This window comes from Osmerus eperlanus, chromosome 2 (assembly GCF_963692335.1).
Source record: "Osmerus eperlanus chromosome 2, fOsmEpe2.1, whole genome shotgun sequence".
Lineage (NCBI taxonomy): Eukaryota > Metazoa > Chordata > Actinopteri > Osmeriformes > Osmeridae > Osmerus > Osmerus eperlanus.
The window spans coordinates 16,288,829-16,308,519 of NC_085019.1; the positions used below are offsets into that span (position 1 = coordinate 16,288,829).

The following is a 19,691-nucleotide window of genomic DNA, read 5'->3' on the forward strand; positions in this document are numbered from 1 at the left end:
CTCATGTTACCCCGCTCCTCATCTCTCTCCACTGGCTACCTATCATGGCCCGTATCAGATTCAAGACCCTGGTATTGACCTTCCGAGCAGTGAACGGGACTGCACCCGTCTACATCAAGTCTCTCCTGCAGCCTTACACCCCCACCCGTCACCTACGGTCTTCTTCAGACAACCGCCTGGTGGTCCCACCGCTCAAGACCGCCCGGTCCCAACACAAGCTCTTCTCCTGTCTGGCCCCCCAGTGGTGGAATCAACTCCCCACCTCCATCAGAGACACTGACTGTCTCTCCACCTTCAAGAAAAGGCTCAAGACGCACTTGTTCCGGGAGTACAACGGTACTTAGGAATGGTTCGCTTGACCCGATGTTAGTTTCCTCAAGGATCACAATGACTCTTGCTCAGAGACTTGTTGCTCTTGTGGTTAGTGGTAACTGTTTAAAAATGTTTGTACTCGCTGTGATATATTGTTTTTATTATTGTTGCTTGTTTTTTCCACAGGTACATTTGCACGTATAGCGGTTCATGTTGTTTAATTGTAACTTGTTTAACTACATGCTCTTATGGTTCTTCTCTTTGGCACTTACTTTGGTTGTTCACAATGTGTGCTTCATGTTTTGGCTACTTGCGATGTTTTGTGGCTATCTTGTTGTTATGATCAGTGACCTATGCACTTTGTAAAGCTCTCTCTTGGAAGTCGCTTTGGATAAAAGCGTCTGCTAAATGAATAAATGTAAATAAACAAACATGTTATTAAGATTTTACTACGTTAGTTGTGGGCTATAGTCTATCACTTAACACCCAACTTCATTTACATTTACCCAGCTAACAGTTACGTTGCCCTTACGTTGCCGCAACGTCACTCGATGACCAAACATACGTTGCCGCAACGTCTTTGGCGACGTTGCGGGACCGTGCATCTGTGGGACGCCAGAAGGTAACTGCAACGTAATCTTGTGACGTTGCCAGTCCGTAACCGCGACGTTGTGGCAACGTTATTTTCCGACGTTGCCAGTCCGTAACCGCGACGTTGTGGCAACGTTATTTTCCGACGTTGCCAGTCTGTAACCGCGACCTCCTAGCAACGTAATTTTGTGACGTTGCCAGTCCGTAACTGCAATGTTAACTAAGTAACCTATATTTCTCAATTCTACTGCTTATATTGGGGCGGTTCATATGCAGACCTCATTTGCCCAAAATGCTACTTGTTCTTGTATAATAGGCTACATGGTAGCCAACTTTAGGAGGACTATGTTTGTGTGATGTGTAGCCTAACTCCAGCTAATCATAAACAAGGCAGCATTTCCATGTAACATTGTCATTTTATTTCAAACAAAGTGCCAAACAGTGAATTAAAATCTTCTGCCAGTCCCCGCTACAGGTCCTGTCTGTTGGCCCTGACAATGAAGCACAAAATAAGTTAGTGTTCTATCAACATAATTGCACGTGTAAAAGGGGCTATACAAGTCATTAAAAAAATCACATCTAAAATAATATACATCATCAAAAAAATATGTGATTCTAGATTTTTGTCACATAGCCATGTGAAAGGTTGGATATGGAAGCTGCAATCATGATTCATTCACCTGGCTTGTTTTGAACGGGCTGCCGGGTGGTGTTTGAGTGTCTCCTCTATGAGGAGCTCCACAGCTTTCTCTCCCAGTCCCGTCTTCCACTTCATCACAGCATCTGGAATTAGAAGTCATGAACTTATTGTCAGCACCAATGTGAACGTTGAACGCTGCTTGTAAGCCATAGTTCATGGCATCTCCAAACACTTACCAGTCTCTTTCGCAACTCCAGCTCCTCAAGGTCTTGGAGTTCAGCCTGTGTTTGGGCCACCTTTAGGTCCATCACCTCTTCAGTGTGTCTGCCCTGTAGTCGCCTGAATAGGAGAGCCTCTCGCTGGTTCTCCTCCAATGTCTCCATCTTCCGGAGCATAACCTGTAATGTGTCTGTCATTAAAGACAAGTAAAACAAGTTTACAAGAGTTAGCATGATTGGAATACACTGTGGTTCTTCTAGATTAGCTGTAATATTGATGTTAATAACAAATGTTACCTTGAATGGTTGTATACAAAGCATTAATATGACAACATTTGTTGTTTTGACAAATATGTATCTCCCCCCCCCCCCCCCCACGATCAGAACAACTTAGGTATGCCTTACAATGAGTTGGCAATGCTATTGAGAAGCTTTGAGTATTTTTTATCTTATTTTTATCTTATATTTGCACTTGCCTGGCTGCCAGCTGTTTTCCTGGGCCCCCAATGGGTTCACCTCCACCAGACCAGAGTTGACATCTAGGGGTATGGCATCTGGTGATGCAAAAGTTTTAAGTCATGCTTTTGCTTCAAAACATAGCCTTTAGGGTTGCCATGGCTCATACAATTATTGTCACTGTTATAAACGGTCATTCATTACTTTACCATCATTTCCCAGGGACACAGTGCTAGGCTGTGTGACGGTGGTAGGATAATCTGTACAGAAATTAAAGTGGAATGTAGTTTATGTACATAGTTTTAGCATATTGATATTAAAGGAGTAGCATTGCACATATGTGATCGTTCGAAAGCAGGGCCCCGACGCGCTGAACATTCCAACTGACTATTTTTCGATAGACAAAAACTATATGACAAACGCTATAGTATGGCTTCAAAATTTACAATTAGTAGGCTAACAAGTAACACTAGCAGGTAGTAGCATTGCTACGAGTATTATGCTAGGTTGCTAGGTAACGGAAGCTAATTAAAGCTACCTAGCTGCCGTTTTGGAAAAATAACTGGTGGAAGCGTCGGAAATATTTAGAACTCACGCATCTAAAGGTTAAAACGAATAAACTTGTCCAAAAACAGATGTCATGTACAAATTGGAAAAATTAGTGACATGATACTTTTATAGACGCCATTGCTGTGCATGCCATGACCGACTGTAATCAAAACGTGATCAGCCACGCTAGCTCCAGTCTTTGAAAATTCAGGGCTAAATAAACTATTTTGGGACATTGGGATTTCAAACCTATACGTAATAGCATGCCCCATCCAATTTCTGAAAATACGTTTATATATTTAAAACTATTTCTGTAAAGAAACTCACCTTTGAAGTAGCTAATTTCCAGTTGAAATCCAATGAGTAGCGTTAAGAGTTTCATTTCCAAAGACAAGTCATCACAGATTATTACAATTCTTCCTTAGCAAACCTGCCCCTCAGTCTGCCCCACTTTGCGCATGCCCATTTCAACGCATCGCTGAAACTGGGGTTTCAGAAGAGATTTTGCAGGGGTTCAACCGTCTTGTAGGACTAATGGCCGCAATATGCTTCTGCGTCTCCGTTTACGTCTAATACGTCCATATCCAGGCCCGTAAAGATTACCCCCGCAGCCCCCGCACCGCGGGGGGGCCTCGCAGGGATGGGGGCCCCCGTTTTTTTTATTTTTTTTTATCCAATTTGAATTACATGGGATGTCTTATGGTCTTGTCTGTGTTTCCAGAGTTGATATAAAAATAAAGGAAAGTATATTTAATTGTGCTTTCTTTGTTAGCTAGGTAAGTGACATGACGAACTAGGTCAGATGGTCACACAGACCAGCTAACTAGCGTAGCGTAGGAAAAATGAAACGCACATTTAAAAGCGGTGCCCAAAAGCGGCATTCAAAACAGAAAATTTCTGAATTAAATGCCAAACTTCCCAAAATTACCAATTTATTTTTCGACCAGCCGGTGAAGGATGCACTCATCTGCCAGAAGAGACAGGTGTTGTACTGTTTGCTATAGCTAACATTACTGTACCACGTAGCTAACGTTAGCCTATACTTTGACAGCTGTACTGCTCTGTCTGTGTTGTGCTTCCTAGCGTTAACAGAGCCTCCTTTCCAAGAGCCAGGGAAATTAGCCTTGCTCCTTTATTGACTTCCTATCAAGCTGACAACATTGAAATGGAGTGAAACTACAAAAAAAAAGAGAAAGTAGAAAAAGTGCTTAATTATAAAATATATTACATAACTGACATTATTAGCAAACATGATAACGTATGCGACAGTAGTATCGCTGCAGTTGCAGCGATTGCGTTTGACTATTTAAACATACAAAAAACAATCAAAGTTACAATAAGTCATTGTATTTCAGTTATATACATATTATGATCGTGTAAAACATACACATACATTCACACGACAAAAAATGGCTACATTTATGATTTAGCGAACACGCTAATAATAAAACACAACTCCATACTATCAAGTGTGCCTGATGTAGCCACGGCCATCAAATTATTTCTGACAATACCCGTGACTGTCGCAAGCGCTGAAAGGTCATTTTCCAAGCTGAAACTGATCAAAACATATCTCAGAAGCTCCATGTCACAAGAGAGGCTGTCAGGTCTGGCCATTCTTAGCATAGAAAATGAATGTGCGCGCAGTTTAGATGTAAAGAGTGTGGTAAAAGACTTTGCACACAGATTTGCTATAAAAGACGCGCACATGTGTAGGCTATTCACCTGCATACCGTTTGAGCGTTTTTTTCTTATTGAATAAATTTCCCTCACAAGACAAGCTTGAGTTTTGATATCTTGCATTTATTACACGGCTCTTCAGAATGTTCCAAAAGTTCAGTTGATCGCGTCGGGGTCCTGTTCGTCCCGTCGGTATTTGTATTACATTATCCATTACATATGTGGTGGGGGGGGGGGGCTCTCAGGCTTATTCTGCGGGGGGGCCTCATGTGTTTCCGTTACGGGCCTGTCCGTATCCCTCCGGATACGGACGGATAGACTGCGTTTATGGTTCTCCGTAGGCTGTGGGTGCTGAAAACAATTCACCGCCAGAAAAGTAGGTGGCGCAACGGTTTTTTGTAAATCGTCGTGGAGTGTTTATTTACCTAGGTTATCGAGAAGTCGGAGCAAATTTACAAATTAGCCGTTTAATCAATAAAATACGCACATTTTCAGCAACTATATTGCCCATTTATCGTCACATTTTAATTCAGATGCTGATATACATGTACTGTTAAGCTGAAATATGAATTGTGAAAACTTACAGCAATGGCGGTCAAAGGATTCTGTTCGTCCTGTTTATCCCGGCAACCCCACCCCCGCCCCTGATACAAGCGATTCTTAATACTGACCAATCACAGCCAAGGGAGTCTCCGTAGCTCTCCGTCGCTCACGACGGATAGTTAGAAAATTCAGGAGGTGCACGTCGAGCTCTCCGGGGCTCTCCGAGGGTTGACGGAGAGCTCGTAGAGGGCGTTCCTCGGAGAAGAGGGCGTTCCCATGTGTCCGTTTTTCGAAAAACGCAGAAGCATATATAAGCCTTTAAGAGTCGCTTACCTTTTGGTCACATTTAACAATTTTGTATTACAAAATTATTGGAGCACACATTTGCATTGTGTGTCATACAGCTTTGGTGTGCTGTACAAAGAATGTTTGCTTAATCATGTTACACATCACACATTGATTGCTTTTGTACATGTTTATAGTAAAGAATGAAAGACTAAATTATATTCCAAATTCAGTCTTTTACTTATTAAAGCTATGTTCCTGCATATGAGAAAATTGATGACCAATGACATGCTGGGGCTGAGCTGCACATGAATTACATAGATTGTCTACATTTATACGTGCTGGGTGCAACATTTAATATTGTGTGTGTGATTGAAATTCATGTAGACTATGGCTACATTACAAAAGTGTCAGAACTGAGAGCAGTCCAGTGTGATCTCCATCTCTGGATAAACCATATTGCACTCGAGATCCGTTGTCCTGTGACCAAAGAGCGACTTAACCGCAACTTAACCCATGGTACCAAAATTAATGTATCCAGCCGACCAAGGTACAACATCACGGCAACGTTGTCCACGGGACCAAAAATAACAGTATCCAACCGACCAAGGTACGACGTCGCGGCAACGTTGTCCACGGGACCAAAAATAACGTAACGAGCCGACCAAGGTACGACGTCGCGGCAACGTTGTCCACGTGACCAAAAAATAACGTAACCAGCCGACCAAGGTACGACGTCGTGGCAACGTTGTCCACGGGACCAAAAATAACGTAACCAGCCGACCAAGGTACGACGTCGCGGCAACGTTGTCCACGGGTCTAAAAATAAGGTAACCAGCCGACCAAGGTACGACGTCGTGGCAACGTTGTCCATGGGACCAACTGGCAACAGACATGTTCCCTTTATAACGTTGCTACGACGTTGCCAGAAGGTAATGTCGCGGGTTACCAACTGAGCACTTACTGGCAACGTTGCCGCAACGTCATGTGTTAGCTGGGTAGGCATTTAGCAGACGCTCTTATCCAGAGCGACTTACAGTAAGTACAGGGACATTCCCCCGAAGCAAGTAGGGTGAAGTGCCTTGCCCAAGGACACAACGTCATTTACATTTAGCCATTTAGCAGACGCTCTTATCCAGAGCGACTTACAGCGAGTACAGGGACAATCCCCCGAGGCAAGTAGGGTGAAGTGCCTTGCCCAGGGACACAACGTCAGCTGGCACGGCCGGGAATCGAACTGGCGACCTTCGGATTACTAGCCCGATTCCCTCACCGCTCAGCCACCTGACGTCCAACTTCACTACGCTGGTAGCAAACAATCTCATCCACACCTACATGTCTGTAGGCCCTACAAAGTTCTGCATTATGAACACATCACAAAAATGCATAATGTTGATCTGTCTTTGTAAGAAAACTTCAAAACATAATCAAACCACCTACTTCTTCTTATGATCATTATTCCATCAAGGAATTTCAATATAATAGCAATATTCTCTGTAATGAGTTTTACACTATGGCATGTGAAATTGTTATTGTTTGATAATTCTTAAAGCCCTTTAAAAATGACTTCTGTAGACATTTCTTGTGGTTGAGTTAAAAACTTTATTTTTCGTTCTTTTTCCACTATATTAATGGACTTATTGATTAATGGAAAAAGAGGGGATGCGAGGGCTAAGGATGTGTTAAAGAGAGAAAGTAGCAATGGTCCTACATGTAATATTTACATTTTCCTCTTCATATTGCCAACAAGCAAATTCATTAACAATCATGAAAACATGATACTACAACATGTATTTACTGTAGATTTTGCCAAGAAAATAAAAGAAAATCACTACATAAAGAAATGAAAATATTACATGTAGCACATTTATTAAAGCAATGAAAGTCCCATTTCATCACATCCTATGTGTTGCAACTTCTCCTGGGGAGCGTTCTACCAATACTTAAAATGGAATGAGCAAAAAATTCAGTCTTTCTTGATAAAAATGTTTTTAAATAAAAAGCTTTCTCCCCATCCAATTGGATTTGGATTGTTCACCTTCACTGACCTCACTGACCTCCTTTTTATCCAAAAGAACTGGGTGTAAATGAGGGTAAAAAACAAAAATAGGGTTGGCGTATTGACGAAATGTTGTTGAGAAGTTGTAAAAGAGCCACATATCCAACCAAATACTTTCTACGCAGTCAACAAAGACTTATGCGAAGAGGATGTATGTGCTGGACACTGCCCCCTTCTTCACCATCTCCAGTTTCCTAAGTTGGTATCTGCCAGGGGGAGCTGAGTGTGGGGTCAGTTTCCAGGGGGGTGGAAGGACAGCTGCTGGCTGGGGTGAGCCTGCACCTGTACAGCTGTCAGGACAAGAGGCAGAACAAATGGGTTCTCATTCTGACGAGGAGACTGTCCACATGGAGATGCATGTCTTAGTGGTTCTGTGTGTTTGGGAGTGCTTACCCTGGGGGTGTCCTATGTAGTAGTGTTGGGGGGCCCCTGGCTGTGGAGGCGGGCCATGCTGAGGGGTGGAGCCAGGGCCTTGCTGAGTGGGTGGGGCCGCATAATGCAGCATCACAGGGGGTGGACCATGTCCAGCAGAGTGATGGGTGGACATGCCTGCAGCCACATGGGCCTGATCAGGAGAGAGATCATAGGAAGATTACACAGAGGCTTCACACAATGTTTCAAACAAAGTACAGGCTGGTGTTTTCTTTTTAAAGGCTGAAAAGGTGGTTCTGGAGGAAAGATGACTGCAGTAGAACAGAGCCCTGCTGGCCCAGATCTGCTGCTGGGCTGTGGTTGACATACCTGGGTGAGCTGGGCTAGAGAGGAGTAAGCATGCTGCATGGACTGGTGGCTGGGAAGGCTGAAGCCCTGCATGGGGAAGGAGGCCTGCGGTGAGCTGTGGCCAGGGGGCATGTTAGGGGGGGTGGGCGCAGACAGCGGCCCCGCGTGGTACATAGACTGGGACTGAGGACCCCCTTGGTTCGACTGGAGGGCAAAATTCTGGGTTAGACATTGACATAAAAATCATGCTAACACATTACAAATAACATGTACAAACTGAAAACAAGCCCTTCTACCAGTAGCGGGAGACCATCTACATCAGGTAGATAGAGAGGTTTCCATGTACCTGTCCATGACCGGGGCTAGGGGCAGCGTGCTGGGGGGGGGGCTGGCTGCCCGTGGGGGTGCTGGAGGGCTGAGGATGATGCAACTGGCCAGAGTGGTGGGAGAACGACTGAGGAGCTGAGAGAGGGAGAGAGGGGGGGGGGGGGGAGAAAGAGAGAATGTTATGGATTTATCCTATACTAGAGATGGAAATAGTTGAAACCAAGGTAACTGAAATTTCTCTTTTTCAATGGGCAGTTGTAGCTGGAGATGGCCTACCCCCTTCACCAAGTCTACACTCCTCTCCTCCTCTCTCTCTTCCGGTTTTTCACATCAGTTTGAAACAATGAAGTGTTTTGGAAATGTGCAAGCATGAGTCATTTCTCAATGAGTTTAGTCCACAAAAGCTCAAATAAGTGTTTTTGAGAAGATCCCAAGTTGGAGAGCCATGCTTACCATACATGCCCTGCTGTGGCCCTTGGGGGCCTTCGGCCTGGCCTGCGTACTGGGGCCCTGGGGGGCCCAGAGCCTGGGGGGGGCCCCCGGACGCCAGTATCCGCGTTCCGCCCTGCAGCATTGAGTACATGGGCTAGTGTGGAGGGATGGGACAGAGAAGACAGACTCATTTGATGATGATAGTCCAAAGATATGGTTAGCCTAGCATCAAAATAATAATTGGATATTTTAATAGTGTTCCCTAATAATATTTAGTGCCCTACCGGTCCGTGGTAATGGGGCATGGCCTGGATGACTTGGCCATACTGCAGGTAAGACTGAGGGTATGGAGAGGCCACTAGAGGAGGGACTGCTGCCGAGGCTGCAGCCTGGATCATGGAGGGGGCTGGGGAGCCGTGGTGATCAGGCCGGGGGCCCACCACGGAGCCTGGGGAAAAGAGGGAGAGATGACCTTACACACACCATGTAAAGTGTTAGTGTCCATTTTTGCTCATCAGAACTGGGTCAATTGCAGATGATTCATTACATACATTACAAAAGAGACACATTTGATTTCCTTTTCCAGTTGTGAAGTGTATATATGTGTGTGTATAGCACATCTTGTACAGTGGGTACCAAACGTCCTTAGACAATACTACTATGGTATTTTTGTGCATGAGGTTTGTTGTGAAATCCAGAAGCAAAAACTAGTAGGAAATTTCTACATGCATTCCACCCAAGTGTGTGCCTTTACCTTTTGCTCTGGGATATTTCCCCTGGCTGATGTACTGATAGATCTGGGGAGCCTGAAAAGAAGGAATACAACAGGTTAAAAACAAGCGTTTTGATTAGGGATTAGCCTGGCTCTGCCCTCCTACGTACTTCCGCTCAATTTTGATTTTGCTTCTGTACTAGGTGTGTTTGATTTTGAGCACAGGTAAAACAGTTGAGGCGAAAGTTTCATTTTGCAAGAGGATTCAGAGGTTTTGTAAATAGTGCTTGAAGATGAGGTTTTGTGTTTACAGTTTTGAGAAAATGGGTGACTGTTTCAAGAAATGTGTTTTAGCAATCGTGAAAAACTGTATTAGTTAGAGCTAGCAAGATAGCCAACTGAAGCTGAGTTGAATCACGAGTTTGGTTGCTAAGCTGTAACGTTACCCACAGAAGTCGATCCCGTTTGCTTCGGCAACAGAAGTGGAAACAACTAACGTAATCATTTCAAATGATATCTAGTCAATCTGTTAAAAACAGTATTGTGTAGACACAATAGATTTATTTGTACGTTTCCACCTTCGATGTTTCAGTGAGTGCTGTTGGCCGTGTTGTGTCTTTGCTTCACTCATAAACCAACCAATTTCACCGCGGACCGTTTTGAAAAACTGGGACAATTTAAAGCAGGATTTGCTATGAAGCTGTTGATGAAAAGAGGTGCTGTTCCGACCTTATTATGTTCATCCCAACCGCAAGCTGTAGTATGATGTTGTCGCTAACACCGCTATTAGCAATGCTAACGTATCCTGCCTGCATCGGTAGAATGTGTGATGATTTAGTTTATTGGCAATGGGGCTAACGTTATTTCATGTTCCCGACTGTGTTTCATTCAAATAAATAACCTGTGTTGTCATGAAAATCTACAATTCAAAATGCATTTTTGTCCAGATCTATTTTTCAGCAAGATAGCTAGAGCTAATTGAAGCGAGTTGAATCACGATAGTTTGTTTGCTAAGCTGTAGTGCTAACATTACCCACCTAGTCGATCCTGTTTGCTTCCACAGTGATCTTCTACGCTAGAGCTACGGTATAGACAAACATCAGCCCGTCGAGTCAATGTTAGCTACACTCTAGCTCATCTGCTTTTTATTAACGCTGATTTGCAAGGAATGCAAGAACAGCTAGATAGCGAAAACACCTGGACTGTAGGCATGTAAACTAGTTTAGATTGCTAACGCAAGAGCATAGGTAGCATGTGTGATGATTTAGTTTATTGACAATGGGACTAACGCGTTATTTCATGTTCCCGACTGTGTTTTATTCGAAAAAATAACTCATATACATGTAAATCTACAATTCACGGTGCATGTTTGTCCAGCTCTTTGTCAGGTTATTTTTTATGTACAGTAACTCTAGCAAACTGAAGCTGAGTTGAATCACGATAGTTTGGTTGCTAAGCTGTAACGTTCTACCCACCTAAATCGATCCAGTTTGAAGTGGAAAAAACTAACGTAATCATTTCAAATGATATCTAGTCAATCTGTTGAAAACAGTGTTGTGTAGACACAATAGATTTATTTGTACGTTCAAGTCTCCACCGTTGTTTCACAGAGTGCTGTTGGCCGTGTTGCGTCTTTGCTCCAAAGCTTCAGTCGTTGTAAACCAACCAATCAGCGCGTAGCTCATCTATATATTCATATATATTCATGAGCATACCATAAAAGGAGAAAACCTAGCGTTTTTTCCCGGGAAGATTTCAGAGGATGTATCAGGGGGCATAGAACAGCACCCGGCCATTTTCAGGTTTTCTCCTTTTATGGTATGCTCATGAATATATAGATGAGCTGCTCGCTGATTGGTTGGTTTACAACGAGTGAAGCTGCGGAGCAAAGATGCAACACGGCCAACAGCACTCACTAAAACAAGAAGGTGGAGACTTGAAATAAAAACGTACAAATAAATCTATTGCGTCTACACAACACTGTTTTCAATAGATATCATTTGAAACTAGAGAGGGTACAATTTCTGGGGAAATTGTAGGGTGTGCTTGCTTGCGTCGGTTGGACAGGGGTCCGTTTTTTAATGACATTTTTACAACTGATATTTCTGTATTTTATATAAAAATGCATACTTATTATTTATAAAGATGACATAGATTTAAAAGCATTTTTTTTTTGCTGCTCATTTACAACTGAAAATACGAGTGAAGTGTAGAATGAAATGGATGTCTTCTCATTTCCCCAAGAGGCAGCCTCATCATTGAATCAAAACGAATACATTTGGCAGACCGGTGTACAAATTGACCTAATCTCTATGACTTAAACGTCCTTTTAAGTTTTTCCCTTCTCGTGATATTTTCATGCATTTAGCCTACTCATTGCATTCATTCATTAATAAAGAACCCCCTTTGAAGATTATTCTACGACGTTACCCGGCAGTAGAAGATGGAATCGCGATTCAAACAGTACCATCTGCTAACTGAAAATTTGCCCCCCAAAACGTAAATAAGCTTGACATTTATTTAGTGGAAAATCGCTCATTCATAAAAAGCTCACTGGTAGCGATCATTGTCAGTAACAACGCAAAATGCGATATAGCCCTGTGTGGAGAAGCTGCCCCGGTAAATTGTACTACTACGGTACAGTAGTAGTACAGACTAGACTACTGCTGTGTTCGTCTTGGTAGCGATTGCGTTGGTTGAATTGGATTTAACGTTCCGTTGTACGGTTTAGGCTGAAATTAATTATTTTCATGAACAGATTGACAAAGTTTAGGCTGTGGCAATGAAGTTCAGGTTAGTAGTTAGATAGACTTTTGATTTAAGTAAGGGGAATGCCGAACATGTTCTGTCACCGTTTGACTTCCTACAGCTGTGTAAATGTTTTAGTAGTGTCTCGCGTAGGCTACAGCGTTGCAGTGATACACTGGATTGAAACCACAGGTAATGATAATTTCACCCACAAATCGTTTACTTGTAATCTAATGTCATAATAAATCCTACAACGAAAATGTATATGTGAGGAATGTTTATTTTAACGATTGAAAACAGATACATCATAGACCACTGTAGTATGTGTTGCCCGGGCAACACAGGCTAATGTCATGATGCTAATATTTCAGTGAAATAGTAGACTACTGTTTCCGAAAGTAGATGTACTTCCTTAATAATATCAGCTTATATTGTACATTACACATCACAATTGTGTGTCATATCACAAAGTAAAATGAGTAAATAGTTATCACCCTGGCCTCTTTGCTTGTGGCGTTCCTGCAGCTGCCTTGCAGTAAAGCTATAGTTAGCCTAGCTATCCCCCAAGTTAACAGATGCGAAACGAATGTTCTGCTACAGGTAGTCACGCGTGTTTTCGTGACGTTTGTGACGTAGTGACGTTAGTAACGTCAGTGACTGTGGCTAGCAAATTAGCCACCGTTAGCTTCACTTTTCGCCACAAAAACTTAACTTAAGCCCAAACCATGCAACGGAACGTAAATTCCAATAGTAGCAACACAATCGCTACCAAGACGAACCTTTTGACACCGCCGTTGTGTATGTAGGCCAAATATTGACTGAGTTTTAGGGGGGCGAAAATAAACAATAATAATAAATAATATATATGTGAGAGAACAAAGGTTGTGCTCTCGCCGAAGGCTTGAGCACACCCAATAAATTTGGCAGACCGGTGTACAAATTGACCTAATCTCTATGACTTAAACGTCCTTTTAAGTTTTTCCCTTCTCGTGATATTTTCATGCATTTAGCCTACTCATTGCATTCATTCATTAATAAAGAACCCCCTTTGAAGATTATTCTACGACGTTACCTGGCAGTAGAAGATGGAATCGCGATTCAAACAGTACCATCTGCTAACTGAAAATATGCCCCCCAAAACGTAAATAAGCTTGACATTTATTTAGTGGAAAATCGCTCATTCATAAAAAGCTCACTGGTAGCGATTATTGTAAGGTAACAACGCAAAATGCGATATAGCCCTGTGTGGAGAAGCTGTCCCGGTAAATTCTACTACTACGGTACAGTACTAGACTACTGCTGTGTTCCTCTCGGTAGCGATTGCGTTGGTTGAATTCGATTAAACGTTCAGTTGTACGGTTTAGGCTGAAATTAATTATTTTCATGAACAGATTGACAAAGTTTAGGCTGTAGCAATGAAGTTCAGTTTAGTAGTTAGATAGACTTTTGATTTAAGTAAGGGGAGTGCCGAACATGTTCTGTCGCCGTTTGACTTCCTAAACAGCTGTGTACTGTAGATGTTTTTGTCGTGTGTCTCGCGTAGGCTACAGCGTTGCAGTGATACACTGGATTGAAACCACAGGTAATGATAATTTCACCCACAAATCGTTTACTTGTAATCTAATGTCATAATAAATCCTACAACGAAAATGTATATGTGAGGAATGTTTATTTTAACCCTTTCACACGTAGGTTCTAAATTCCTTGACTGGTCCCCCAGAGTGAGTTTTTTATGCGCGTGAGTTTGGATCAATCTCAACGTTCCAGAAATTGATTATGACGCATTAAAATCGAATTGCTATACAATTTAAGTATTTATCGGTTCGCATTTTCCATTGACCTAGTTTGCACCCCGTATTAGTGACGAATACTCCATTCATTGGTTGTTTTGTTTATCCACCTTCTCGTTACGTATTTCTTCCGCTTCAGGGGACTGGCGGAAACCTTCAAAATAGATATTTTGGCTATTATTCTGGTGACTGAAGTATTTGTATAACTCAAATTATACCACCCATATAGTTTGCACGATACTGAGATGAAAGCATGAACTGTTGTATTTCACGAGGTGATGTTTTTGCCAAACTAGCTAGCTCGTAGTGTAGTAAAGAGTCAATCAACAAGTTAGCTGTTGCTAATTTACTAGGCTATGTTACGTTGTTTGTGTGGTCGGATTATAACGAATACAAAATAATTTGGATACATCCAGTCAGTCTAATTTGATTGCTATGCATCGTTTTGTTTTTAGCTGGCTTCCATCTCGTAAACTTTCTGAGTTGGCAACGCAGCCAGTGCTCACAAAATAAGTTACTGGATGGAAGCCAGCTAAACGAAAACAAAACTATACATTACAATCCTAGTAACACGCTAGACTGACTAGATGCACTTGCATTACTTTGTTATAATCCTACTACACAAACTACGTAACATAGCCAAGTAAATTAGCAGCAACTGTTGATCGTCAACCAAATTGAGCTATAGGCGAGACTGGAACATGACTCCCAGACACCTCGACGAAAGGCGATCAAGCAAGCTCATGCTGCTTGGATACCTTCAAACCTTTTTTGGTTGGCTTCAATTTATCTGGGAAACTTTTCTAGTGAGTAGATTATTTATACCCACAAAATATACACATACCTGTGGCATGATATTGAGACGAAAGCATGACCTGTGGTTGTTTTCCACCATCTGATGTTTTTGCTAGCTAGCTCGTAGTAAAGGGTATTATTCAGGTAACTAGCGATTACTAACTTGCCATGTTTAGTCAAATTAAAGCAAACACAATAATTCAGACATCCATTCTATATTGATGGCTATGTTTTGTGATCTCTTGCTACCATCTACTGTCATTAATTTCCGTGTTGATAGAAAATGTATTCCTCATTTATTGTCAGGCCACAGTTCAAGCAAAAATGAGAGGCAAGTGTAATTTGTTTGGAAAATCTGGGCTAGGGCTAGTTGATGGACGACATGTAGAATAAACCAGACTTTATGCTTATTCAATCTAACAACCTATTGAAATGACAAGACGGCAATGTATGACTAATGTTTCATAGGGTAATGAAACGCACCACTTGTCATACCACTTGATTGCCTGCTGTTGACCGTTTTCTATATATTGAACATCTCCCTTTCTAATTTTACAGGTGAATGTTGGCCCGCACAGGCCCCGTTCCAAGAGACAGAAAATGACAGCACTGCTGTACAAACTGTCCATGTATAGTACATGGCCTTCTCTCAGGTGTCGGGCAAGTACGGTCAGCACAAAGTGACCATTCCTTGCTGAACATCAACGAGACCGTCGAACACCTAATTCCTTGATGTACCAGCAGCATGTTTATTTTTTGCAAAGGCTGACAGCCCATCTCCCATCCCACATCCTCACCACATTGCATAGAGGGACTATAGAGAGCATCCCGAGGAGCTGCATCACGGCCTCCAGAGGACAGTGAGGACAGCTGAGAAGATAGTCAGGATCTCTCTTCCCTCACAAACACAAACGCTGCACCCCCAAAGCCACACGCATTGTGGACAAACCCATGCACCCCCAGGCTCCTGTACATCATCACTCCACTCTTTTTTTTTGCATATGGCTGCTACCTCAATAACTGATGTCCACATATGATTTTAGTAGGTTATGTTTACATTCACAGTTTCCCTTGCACTAGCCTACTTGTTTACATTCAGAGTATCCCCACTTATTGGTGTCTTGAGGCATTTGTCACAAATTGGATCTTGTCTTGTTGGACCAATCTTTTTTTACCTAATTCTACGTAGTTGTTGTAGTTGTCTAGGTCCTGGAAGAATGTTGTTTCATTTCATTGTGTACTGTAAGTATATGATGACAATAAATGCCAGTTGACTTACATTTACATTTACTCATTTAGCAGACGCTCTTATCCAGAGCGACTTACAGTAAGTACAGGGACATTCCCCCGAGGCAAGTAGGGTGAAGTGCCTTGCCCAAGGACACAACATCATTTGGCACGGCCAGGAATTGAACTGGCAACCTTCAGATTACTAGCCCGATTCCCTAACCGCTCAGCCATCTGACTTGTCATGACAACAGACCCAGAAATCCCAAGCCCTTCATGATCCTGGATGTCCATAGTGGATCCTGTCCTAAATATAGCCAGTACATCACACAACTCAAACATGCTGTACCTTTTTGCCGATATGTTGACGGAAGCCTTGCCTACCCCTACACAGCATCAAGGTTTTAAATAATTTGTATATATTTTTTATAGCTGTGTGCTGAATGTTTGTGGTAATGATATTCCTTGATATGTAACGTGACAATGACGAGATTGTACCCTTTCCTGGACATGTACCTGAAATGAGTAAAGGGATACTGTGGTAAAAATTAAGAAACGTGTTTGTGTGGGTTTTTTAACTTACTAAAATATTTATTAAAATAACTTAGTACTGTCATTACTGTTCCGATTTTCAAATATTCACACAAGTGAATCCACAGTGAATGGATATGATATATTATCGTAGTGTAGCTGTCGACAAGCTAACTTGGCTAGTACCGATAATGTAGGCCGCCATGTTTTTTTGTTTTGATCAGTACTCAATGCATTGTGGGTGTCAAAGGGTCAACGAGATAACCTACTCTTCTCACGAGAAAATACTGAGGTGTACGGGGTCAAGTGGTACATCATCAAGGGTCATGTCTGTTGCCGGAACACCAAAAAAATCAAAGATGGCCTCTAGTAGCTCACAACGAGACGAAAGACAGACGCTTGTCGGATGTTTTGGATGCATATTTGTGAATGTATATCTATTATTTCGATCTCTGGTTGGTTATACAATAGTAAAATGTGTTGAAACGTTCAACACATTTACTAGGTGATGTGAGTAAAGTGTGAGTTATGTTTGGTTAGCTGTTAGCTAACATTAGCTAAACTAAATTGTCTGAACGATTTCATATAGTTAGATAATAAAGGTAAACTTTCTCCAAATATACAGTGTATGTATATTATTTCGATCTCTGGTTGGTTATACAATAGTGAAATGTGTTGAAAGTGATAACCAAGTCAAGGAAAACGGATAATATCATGGTTTACTAGGTGCAGTGAGTGAAGCGTGAGTTATTTTTTGGTTAGCTGTTAGCTCCCATTAGCTAAACTAAATTGTCTGAACGTTTTCATATGGATAAGGTTAACTTGTAAAGGTAAGGTAAACACATGTTCATAATATACATGTAGGCTAATGTTGAACTCTATATTGTGACGTTTTTGAACAAAATTGGACGTTCTAAAGGACGCGTTCCAACACACCGGTGTGTTGGTACGCTTCAGGGATCAGCCAGTTCTCAACACACCGGTGTGTTCGTACGCGTCAAAGGGTTAACGATTGAAAACAGATACATCATAGACCACTGTAGTATGTGTTGCCCGGGCAACAGAGGCTAATGTCATGATGCTAATATTTCAGTGAAATAGTAGACTACCGTTTCCGAAAGTAGATGTGGGCTTACTTCCTTAATAATATCAGCTAATATTGTACATTACACATCACAATTGTGTGTCATATCACAAAGTAAAATGAGTAAATAGTTATCACCCTGGCCTCTTTGCTTGTGGCGTTCCTGCAGCTGCCTTGCAGTAAAGCTATAGTTAGCCTAGCTATCCCCCAAGTTAACAGATGCGAAACGAATGTTCTGCTACAGGTAGTCACGCGTGTTTTCGTGACGTTTGTGACGTAGTGACGTTAGTAACGTCAGTGACTGTGGCTAGCAAATTAGCCACCGTTAGCTTCACTTTTCGCCACAAAAACTTAACTTAAGCCCAAACCATGCAACGGAACGTAAATTCCAATAGTAGCAACACAATCGCTACCAAGACGAACCTTTTGACACCGCCGTTGTGTATGTAGGCCAAATATTGACTGAGTTTTAGGGGGGCGAAAATAAACAATAATAATAAATAATATATATGTGAGAGAACAAAGGTTGTGCTCTCGCCGAAGGCTTGAGCACACCCAATAAATTTGGCAGACCGGTGTACAAATTGACCTAATCTCTATGACTTAAACGTCCTTTTAAGTTTTTCCCTTCTCGTGATATTTTCATGCATTTAGCCTACTCATTGCATTCATTCATTAATAAAGAACCCCCTTTGAAGATTATTCTACGACGTTACCTGGCAGTAGAAGATGGAATCGCGATTCAAACAGTACCATCTGCTAACTGAAAATATGCCCCCCAAAACGTAAATAAGCTTGACATTTATTTAGTGGAAAATCGCTCATTCATAAAAAGCTCACTGGTAGCGATTATTGTAAGGTAACAACGCAAAATGCGATATAGCCCTGTGTGGAGAAGCTGTCCCGGTAAATTCTACTACTACGGTACAGTACTAGACTACTGCTGTGTTCCTCTCGGTAGCGATTGCGTTGGTTGAATTCGATTAAACGTTCAGTTGTACGGTTTAGGCTGAAATTAATTATTTTCATGAACAGATTGACAAAGTTTAGGCTGTAGCAATGAAGTTCAGTTTAGTAGTTAGATAGACTTTTGATTTAAGTAAGGGGAGTGCCGAACATGTTCTGTCGCCGTTTGACTTCCTAAACAGCTGTGTACTGTAGATGTTTTTGTCGTGTGTCTCGCGTAGGCTACAGCGTTGCAGTGATACACTGGATTGAAACCACAGGTAATGATAATTTCACCCACAAATCGTTTACTTGTAATCTAATGTCATAATAAATCCTACAACGAAAATGTATATGTGAGGAATGTTTATTTTAACCCTTTCACACGTAGGTTCTAAATTCCTTGACTGGTCCCCCAGAGTGAGTTTTTTATGCGCGTGAGTTTGGATCAATCTCAACGTTCCAGAAATTGATTATGACGCATTAAAATCGAATTGCTATACAATTTAAGTATTTATCGGTTCGCATTTTCCATTGACCTAGTTTGCACCCCGTATTAGTGACGAATACTCCATTCATTGGTTGTTTTGTTTATCCACCTTCTCGTTACGTATTTCTTCCGCTTCAGGGGACTGGCGGAAACCTTCAAAATAGATATTTTGGCTATTATTCTGGTGACTGAAGTATTTGTATAACTCAAATTATACCACCCATATAGTTTGCACGATACTGAGATGAAAGCATGAACTGTTGTATTTCACGAGGTGATGTTTTTGCCAAACTAGCTAGCTCGTAGTGTAGTAAAGAGTCAATCAACAAGTTAGCTGTTGCTAATTTACTAGGCTATGTTACGTTGTTTGTGTGGTCGGATTATAACGAATACAAAATAATTTGGATACATCCAGTCAGTCTAATTTGATTGCTATGCATCGTTTTGTTTTTAGCTGGCTTCCATCTCGTAAACTTTCTGAGTTGGCAACGCAGCCAGTGCTCACAAAATAAGTTACTGGATGGAAGCCAGCTAAACGAAAACAAAACTATACATTA

The 19,691-nt window shown here is 41.8% G+C and overlaps 1 protein-coding gene across 7 annotated transcripts in view; it reads right to left on the reverse strand.

Moving 5' to 3' along the window:
• Window positions 1-6,549: 6,549 nt before the first annotated feature.
• The window catches only part of atxn2l (ataxin 2-like), a 47,087-nt gene continuing 33,945 nt past the window's right edge, over window positions 6,550-19,691 (reverse strand). For 2 of the 7 annotated variants that reach the window (XM_062453507.1, XM_062453499.1), the window contains 7 exons: window positions 9,567-9,618; window positions 9,097-9,284; window positions 8,834-8,966; window positions 8,400-8,515; window positions 8,075-8,257; window positions 7,727-7,898; window positions 6,550-7,623 (listed from right to left, as the gene is read on the reverse strand). In XM_062453507.1, the coding sequence (XP_062309491.1) occupies window positions 7,565-7,623; window positions 7,727-7,898; window positions 8,075-8,257; window positions 8,400-8,515; window positions 8,834-8,966; window positions 9,097-9,284; window positions 9,567-9,618 (903 nt within the window). In that variant the 3' untranslated portion in view covers window positions 6,550-7,564. The remainder of the gene's footprint in view (window positions 7,624-7,726; window positions 7,899-8,074; window positions 8,258-8,399; window positions 8,516-8,833; window positions 8,967-9,096; window positions 9,285-9,566; window positions 9,619-19,691) is intronic. The other 5 variants (XM_062453474.1, XM_062453466.1, XM_062453491.1 and 2 more) reach the window with 4 other exon arrangements.